Consider the following 9392-nt stretch of genomic DNA (forward strand, 5'->3'; position numbering starts at 1 on the left):
AAAATAGTCTGTGTGTGTATTAGGAGGGGAGATGGTGGCAACAATGAAACAGGAGCAGTCTAGGTAGATGTTGGCTTCTTAAAATAGCGCGATAAATATGGCAGAAAACTGTCTGAAATTTTGTTGTTGTTAATCCTCACCCAGGAATATTTTCTCCATTCCTTTTTAGAGAGAATGGGAAGGAGGGTGGGCGCGGGGGGTGGGGGCATTGATGTGAGAGAGACACATTGATTGGCTGCCTCATGTTTCCAAAATGGGGCAGGATCGAACCTACAACCCAGGTACGTGCCCGTGACCAGAAATCAAACCCATGACCCTGCGGTGTGCAGGCCAGTGCTCTAATCATTGAGAACCAGACAGGGCTGGAATTGTATATTTTGAAGTTAGAACCAACAAGACTTGTTTGTTGGACATTCAAGAAAAAGAAGAGTCCTAAACAGTTGGATGTTGACTTTTACTGAGATTTGGATGACCAGAAGGAACAGGTTTTGGCGAGAAAACAGGAGTCTGATGTGAACATACTGAGTTTAAGATGTCTGTTCGGATGAGCTGTGCACTAGGCAGTTGTATGAGTCTGTAGTCCAAGGAAAGAATTCAGTTGAATATATAAATTTGGGGTCATCGTTGCATATGTGATGTTTAGATTCACAAGATTTGATAAGATCTGAAGCCTGAGTCCTGGGCATCCTGGACACGGAGAATAGCCTAGTAAAGGAGCTAGGAAGAAAGTGGCCATTGAGTTAGGAGGAACTGAGAAAGCTTCCGCCGAGAAATGTGTCAAGAGAGAGGACTCTGCTGTGTAAAACACCTCTGGTAGGACAAGCAAAAATTGACCGTTGGATTTGACTGTCTAGAAGTTTTTCACAAATGCGGTTTTGGTAAGAAGTAAAAGCCTCACTGAGTGGTTCAAAAGAAAATGGGAGGAGAGGAAGGGAAGGTAGCATAGAGACAACTAAAGATGTTTTAGTGTAAAAAGCAGGGAAATAGGCACCTAACAGAAGAAAGACATGGTCTAAGGAGGTAGCTTCTATTCTTTTCGAATATCACAGCATATATGTATATCAGTGGGTTAATTTCTGGTGCAGGAGAGGAAGAATAGGGCCAGAACAGCAAAGTTCCTAAGAAAGGAGAGAAGCTGAGGGTAGCATTGTATTCTAAAGAGGGCAGGCAGAGCAGTTGTCAGTGGATTTTTGATAGGAGGTTGAGGAAATCTACTTTTATTGTTTTACATTTTTAATTAAATTATAAGTAAAGTTATCAGCTGAGGGAGAATGGAGTATTGGTGTTTAAGAATATGGAACAGCCTGGCTTGTGTTGCTCAATGGTTGGATGTCGATGTATGAACCAGGAGGTCACGGTTCAATTCCCAGTCAGGATACATACCTTGTTGTGGACTCGATCCCCAGGGGGGTTGTTCAGGAGGCAGCCAATCAATGATTCTCTCTCATCACTTTTTCTCTCCCTCTCTTTTCCTCTCTGAAATAAAGAAAAATATATTATATTAAAGAACAAAGATGATGTGAATAGATACCTTGGTGAAGAGGGAGAAAGAATTAACTAAGACACATGTGGAAGGAAGTGTGTGGCTCACATACAAGGGCAGCACTGATTGACCCTCTGTAGTCATAAATTTAAAGTGAGACCAAGTTGATATGGTTGTGTGACTTTTCCCCAGCTTCATTTCTCTAGCACACTTCATTCAGTTAGACTACCTGGAGAAGGTACTATTCAGTTAACTCAGAATTTCAGCCTTTATCATTTCTTTCTAAAATATATCTACCTACTACTTTGATTTAGTCAAAAATATACTGAAAATATTTGTTTTAATTCTAAGGCATTTTCACTCACTGTATTTATAGTGATACAAAGATAAATTGTACATAATTTTTTTATTTATTATTTATTTTTGTTAATCCTCACCTGAGGATACTTTTCCATTGCTTTTAGATAGAATGGAAGCGGGGAGGGGGAGAGAGAGAAAGAAACATTGATGTGAGGGAGACACATCGATTGGTTGCCTCCAATACCCTCCCTGCCAAATAGGACCAGGGATTGAACCTATAACCCAAGGTACGTGCCCTTGACCAAGAATTGAACCGGAGACCCTTTGGTGTGTGGGCCAACACTCTACTAAGCAATACCAGCCAGGGCTGTATATAAATTCTTAAATGCTTACACTAAAATGTGACCTTGTTTTATTATCTCATGCCTCATCTTAATATGAAGTACTAAAATTTAGTTTATTTGGAGTTCTTCCTATTAATCAAGATTTTTACTCTAATAATAGCACATATCGATGTCATATTTCCAGAACATGGTTAAGGAATTTTTAGCACAAATTGTTGCTCAGAAACCGGTAAAGTTTGCTCATTTATGTAAGCAAGAATTTTATTATAAGGCACACTGCTTGACCCTACAGCCCCCACCAGCTGCTACCCTATTTCTCTACTTGCTGTCTCCTCCTGATGACCTTCTTATTGCTGAGTCCCATGGTCAGTTCTAGTTCTTCATCTCACCTGACCTGACTGGCGACAGCATTTGACAGAATTGATCGCTCCACCCTCCTTGAAACCCTTTCTGACCTTACTTTCCAGGGCACCACATTATCTTGTTTTCCTACCTAACTGGGCCTCCTTTCCTAGGTCCTTCTCTCCTCCTCAGCCCCTTATTGTGTTTCAGAATTCAAAGATCTTCAGTCACGTAGCTTTAAATACCTTTCGTATGTAGGTACTTGCTTCTCCAGCCCTGGCCTCTTTCTGGAATTTCAAACTTCTTTACCCAACTGCTTACTTGATATCTCCACTTAGCTATCTTGCTAGACATTTCAAGCACAAAATGTCCAAAACCGAAATGATAATCTTCCACCACACACCTGCTCCACATAGTTTCCCTTCCTCAGCTGATGGTAAATCCATTCTTCTGGGTGCTTGAGCTAAAAACCTTACAGTCACCCTTCACTCCTCTTCCTCTCATGTCTCACATTGATTCCATCAAGAAATCCTAAATCAGGCTGTATCACTCCTCTGCTCAGAACCTTCCACTGGCTCCCCATTTCACTGAGTAAAAGCCTTACTGCTGTATTCTCTTTCCTCTTTGCTCCCTCCACTCCAGCACCCCTGGTCTTGCTATCTTCTTTGATCATACAGGATGTTCTCTGAGCACTGGCTGTTCCATCTGCCTAGGCGCCCCCTCCCCAGATCCACTCAGAGAATTCCCTGATGAATCCATTTCACATGACCCCCCACCCCTGCCATACTCTCTCTCACACACTTCTCTTTCTCCTGACCTTTATTTTTATTTTTTGTTTTGTTTTGTTAATCCTCACCTGAAGATATTTTTTCCATTGATTTTTAGAGAGGGGAGAGACACAGAGAGAAACATCGAGGTGAGAGAGATACATTGATTGGTTGCGTCCCGCACTTGCTTCGACCAGGGCCGGGGATTGAGTCTGCAACTGAGGTACATACCGTTGACTGGAATCAAACCCGTGACCCTTCAGTCTGTGGGCCGATGTTCTAGCCACTGAGCCAAAGTGACTAGGCTAATTTTTTTTTTTTTTTATTGATTGACCCTTAGCGAGGGAGGGAGAGGAGAGAGAGAGAGAGAGAGAGAGAGAGAGAGAGAGGAGAGAGAGATCAAGTGGTTGCCTCAGACCAGAACCTGCAACCCAGCTCTGTGCCCTTGACTAGGAATAGAACCTGAGACCTTTAAAGGCAAGTTTCTGTAGGCTGATGCTCTAATCACTGCAACACCAACCAGGGTTCCCCTGACCTTTAGCAATAATCATATTCTAACATTTTTGTTGGTCTCTCCCTCTTCCCCCCACAGTGGACTACATAAGGACAGGGGTGTTCCCCCCTCCCCCATATGTCTCCAGCACAAAATACATGTCTCAAAACATTGCCTGGCACATAGTAATCACTCAAGAAATGAAATATAGGCTTGCTATGAAGAATGGTCTCATATACATCAAAAAAGCACCCTTTCTGTTGGCATGAATGAGAACTCTTAAATTTATTTTTTAAGTTCCCAGAATTAGAGGAAGGATTTGACCCACATAGTGCATTCTAAAGTCAAATACAGATAACTTGTGAGTTCTGTAAGTTGCTGTTCTTTATTTTCATGGAGAACCTAATTTTAGAATAGTGGTCTCCTGTATTTGTTTGCCCTTATTGAAAACAAGCCATTCACTGATGTTACTGACATTTTATATTAGACAGTTATTTTCTAGTGCAGTATATTTTTCCAGATGAGATACTAGTTTTCTTTCTTGGTATTATGAATGTAACTTACATTTAAATATTAAAGAAGAAAACAACCCTGGCTGGTTTGGTTCCGTGGATAGAGCATTGGCCCATGGACTGAAGAGTCACCAGATCACTTCCCGTCAAGGGCCTGCACCTTGGTTGCGGGCTTGAACCCCGGTCCCGGTTGAGCACGTGCGGAGGCAACCAGTCGATAGTCTCGCATTCATATTTCTGTCTCTCCCACTCTCTTTCACTCTCTCTAAAAATCAATGGAAAAATATCCTCGGGTGAGGACTAACAACAAAAAATAAATAAAAATAAAGAAGAAAATAGAAAAGGCAGACTTTACTGACTGCTGAATTCTGTGAAAGGGAACTCATCTTCTCTCACATGTTTTTACCTAAGGAGCAACATCAGGCCCTTCTGTATCAGTTAATGCAACAGCATCACCACCAGCAACACCACCAACCTGAACTACAGCAGCTACAGATCTCTGGACCAACACAAATACCAATAAACAACCTACTTGCAGGTACTCAGGCACCACCACTTCACCCAGCTACCACCAACCCATTTCTCACCATCCATGGCGATAATGCAAGTCAGAAAGGAACAGTAAGTATCTTTGTATTATTATATCTAGTGAAATAAAAAATTTGTTGATTAATCAGAAGAATTTTATTGATTAGAGATTATTATCTCCAATCTCTCCCATTAAAAAAGAATACATTATTCCCCTGGTAATTTCTTCTTAAATTTAGTTGTTTTAGCAGCTTTATATTGTAAATACAAAGGACCTAAGCCAATTATATATCCCCTAAATATATCAGTTTGAATACGCACATAAGGTTTGAAGGCTATCTTACAATTCAGCAGTTTTCAAAATAAAAATACATTTTACTTATGGGGACAGTTCACTCAAATGACAATACTTGGTGCTTTGTGAGTATCTATAATTTGTTTAATTGTAGAACTAATCTAGATATTTTAGGAATATTTTTATTTGTTCTGAAGTGTTTTCTAAAACTGACTTACAGTAAAATTAATATATAAATTTTAGGATAATCCAACTATTCTACCAAAAAGAAAGTAAATTATCACATTTATTATGAATTTAATTTTTTATTTTATGTAAGTGATAGCAATTTACCCTGTCAGTGTACAAGTTAACATAAATTGAAAATGGATGGAGGAACAGTATACTATACATATAGTAGCATACATTTTATGGCTGTTTCTTTCTATCAGTGCTCCCCTATGCATAGGTTTACTTTATTGGAGTGTGATTGTTTTTCCTAAATTCCAGCTCAGGGCAGAACCTGGTAGAGGAAGGATATTGGAAAAGAGAGTGGAGACTGGATATTAGGAAAAGAAAAAAGGGAAAGAATGAGATGTGAGACTTGGCAAATAAAAGTGTTAAAAGTCACAATGTTGGCTATTTCCCATAACTTAGAAAGCTTGCTGTTTACTGTGCTTTTAGTCTTTAGAAACTTTTAGTAATAAGAATTGGTTTGAGATATAGATTATTGGTTTTCATTAACTCAACTCTTTAGTGCTTTTTGTTTGCCCCATTGTTTCTGGATTGTGAATACATACAGTCCTTACCACAAACTTAGTTACTTCTCCCGTGTTTTGCCGACATGGGAAATTTAAATGTTTCTATATTAATTTAGTAATTTTTTGTATTGTTTTTTTCCTCTTGTGTTAAAAAGTGAATTACAAGCTAACTTTTCCTACAATATGAATGTATTTTTTGTATTATTTTTAATACATTTCAGAGAGGGAGAGGAAGAGAGAGATAGAAACATCAATAATGAGAGAAAATCATTGATCAGCTGCCTCCTGCACGTCGCACACTATGGATCGAGCCCGCAACCCAGGCATGTGCCCTGACGGAGAATCCAGCCATGACCTCTTGGTTCATAGGTCGATGCTTAACCACTGGCCATACTGGCCAGGCATGAATGTATTTTTTAATGGAAAATCACAATAGTAAATAATATAAAATAAACAGTATTAATTACCTAATGAAGAAAAGCAAGGCTGGAAAATAATATTGATAAGTTCCTGCTATATGTTAGACATCCTTTTTATTTTATTTTATTGATTTCAGTGAGGAAGGGAGAAGGAGAGATAGAAACATCAATGATGAGAGAGAATCATTGATTGGCTGTCTCCTGCACACCCCCTACTAGAGATCGAGCCTGCAACCCCGGCATGCGCCCTTGAATGGAATCAAACCCGGGACCCTTCAGTCTACAGGCCGTCACTTTATCCACTGAGCCAAACCGGCTAGGGCTAGACATCTTTTTTTTGTTTGTTTGTTAATTGTCACCTGAGGATATTTTTTCCATTGCTTTTTAGAGTGAGTAGAAGGGAGAGAGGGATGGGGAAGAGAGGAGGAGAGAGAGAGAAATATTGATGTGAGAGAGACACATTGACTGGTTGCCTCCCACATGTGCCCCTCTAGGGTTCTGAGGGTGAACATGCAACCCAGGTACATGCCTTTGACTGGGAATTGAACCCACAACACTTAAGTGCACTGGCCGACACTAAATACTGAGTCACACCGACCGGGCCAGATACAGTAGTATGCACGATTTTAGTCTTTAAAATAATAATGAGCTGTAATCCCATTTTTATTAATTTAATAAGAGTATACTCAAAGAAGTTAAAGATCAAAGGATAAAAGGCACAGAACCCATGACTGTTAGTCCATAAAAATTTTATTTTCCATAATACCATATTACTACTTCTGTGGAAAAGTCAATTTCAAGAGATGCTTTCTACATTCATTCCTTATGAGTCTGTTCCTGAGATGGGCATTTCTGTCTTTGTTTACCGCTGAATTTCATGTTTATAAAACAACTGATAATGTTTACTAGTAAATGTATGTCTTTATATTATGCTAAAAAATAACCATGTTGACTTATAGAAAAAAAAAATGAACCGTATATACCACATTTTACCTCACTTATAATTTTAATTTAGAGGGTATTACCTCAATTGTGGGCCAAAAATTGATGTAGCTAATGCATCTGATTTTGTTTGTTTTAACTGCAGAGACTTAGTGATAAAACCGGGCCTGTTGCTCAAGAGAAAAGTTGACAGTTGAGAAATGGCTAAAAATTGCCTGTCCTGCTGTCCTAGCACTTCATTGGCTGCTCTTGCAGTCCTCTTACTACACCTATGAAGAAACGCAACAAGAAACTAACCGCACAACAAAGGACTAATTGCCACAAGGACATTCTTTTAAGGCTTTGATTAATTTTCTTGTTGCTTTGTTGCACTGAAATGGAATTCCCATGTCCCCCACCCCTCACTCAGATTTTTGAACTTTGAAAGAAAATTTAGTAACTAACTTTGGTCAGTGAAATAATTTACATGCAATGCGTTTATCAACCTAAGAGAAATTTAATATAGTTGGTACACAACTAATTTTGTTACAAATTGGAGAGATGAACAGCAAAACTAAAGACTTGCTTCATTTATAAACTATTTTATCTCGTATAAGTTGGAATGAAGCTTGTCTGAGTAACAAGTATATTTTGTTTGGATTACAGTGTGCTTGCTCTTTGAGTCAAAACTTAAAACAAATTTCAAGGAACTGTCCAATTTCTTCTGGAGTTTTATTGGTTATTGCAAATAAATAGGTCACCAACAGGGACTTGGCAGTCTTTGTTATAAAAATTTCCTTTCTAATGGGATTTGGCCAATTTTGGTAATCAAGTTAGGAGGGTAATGTCTGCTTCTGCTAAAGGTAATTTTCTTTTGCTAAATGCTTTTTTCTTTAGTGTTAAGACCTACTCATATTTCAAAAAAGCTTTGAGTTAAGTGAGTTCTAAGGCTGCTGGGGGAACCAGATCAATTCAAAGTGAAAGATTTCTTTCAGAAAGAGGGGCCACTCTGGAAACTGATGGTAGAGTTTGGCCTGAATCAAGTGCCTGTTAGTACCTCCATGGTGTTGAAATGGCTCTAAACAGCTGAGCTTGCACTATACTATACTATAGTCAGTCCTTGTGAGTAGCAGGGATAGTCAGTGTTGCACCAGCAGCCTTCCCCATGGTTCTGCCTTTATTAAAAACGTTCTATGCCACCATAGATAGCTCAGGCAAAACTATTACCTGGGTATTTATCCACTAATGAGTCACAAGGAAATGAGTGGATTTGGTAAGAATTTTTGTTTTTTTAATTTAAAAACTTCCCATTTCTGATAATTGATTTCAAACAAACAAAATAAGACAAGCAACCGACCACGACAGTTCCTGAAATAGGTGAAATCTGTATGACAGACCTTCTACTTTGGGTAGCCACACTCCTGGTGTGACAGGATGGCTGTGTATAAATTAAACAATTGGGAACGCAATCATTGAACTGTTCTTAAATGTGTGAGTTATTAGTGGAAAAGACCCAGCTGTAATTAGACCTCCACTGTGTACTTAGCTGGAAGAACATGTTAATTCTGCAATATGTCTCTTGGTTAAACATTGCACAGTTCTTACCTCATTTCTGTAAATAAGGTTTTGTGAATCTGTTTTGTATTGTGAAAAATTCATAAGATAACATTGATATTTTGATTTGTAATATTTCTAATTAGTAGATTTAATTGAAAAGTAAAATTAATTTATTTTTATATGTTCAGGGGAATTTTAAAGAAAGTCAAATCTTTTGTAGATAATTTAAAAAAATCGGTGTGGTTTATTTTACTTACTTAACCCACTGATTGTTATTCTGTAACAATTTGTATAAATGGCAAATTTTGAATGTGTTGTTATTTTACCTAGATGTAAAATTCCACATGTATTAAAGAAAATGTACAAAGTTTTTGTTAATAAAAATTAATAATGTTTATAACTCTGCCATTTTTCTAGTTTTATTGAGCTATAATTGACATATGGCACTGTGTAAGTTTAAGGTGTACAGCATAATAATTTGACTTACGTATATTGAGGTGATTACCACAGTAAGTTTATTTATCATTATCTCATAAAGATACACACACACACACACAAATTTTTTTTCTGTGATGGGAACTCCTATGATTTACTCTCTTAATAACTTTTAAGTATACCATAAAGCAGTGTTGACTATAGTCATCATGTACATTTTATCCCTTAGCATTTATTTATCTTACTAGAGGCCCGG

At 38.1% G+C, this 9392-nt stretch overlaps 1 protein-coding gene across 1 annotated transcript in view; it reads left to right on the forward strand.

Moving 5' to 3' along the window:
• Positions 1-9108, forward strand: part of MLLT10 (MLLT10 histone lysine methyltransferase DOT1L cofactor) — a 226934-nt gene extending 217826 nt beyond the window's left edge. The window contains exons 22-23 of the mRNA XM_081103957.1: positions 4653-4862; positions 7311-9108. Coding sequence (XP_080960083.1) covers positions 4653-4862; positions 7311-7355 — 255 coding nt within the window. The 3' untranslated portion in view covers positions 7356-9108. The remainder of the gene's footprint in view (positions 1-4652; positions 4863-7310) is intronic.
• Positions 9109-9392: the final 284 nt, after the last annotated feature.

Source organism: Myotis nattereri (assembly GCF_964212035.1).
Source record: "Myotis nattereri genome assembly, chromosome: 1".
NCBI classification, from domain to species: domain Eukaryota; kingdom Metazoa; phylum Chordata; class Mammalia; order Chiroptera; family Vespertilionidae; genus Myotis; species Myotis nattereri.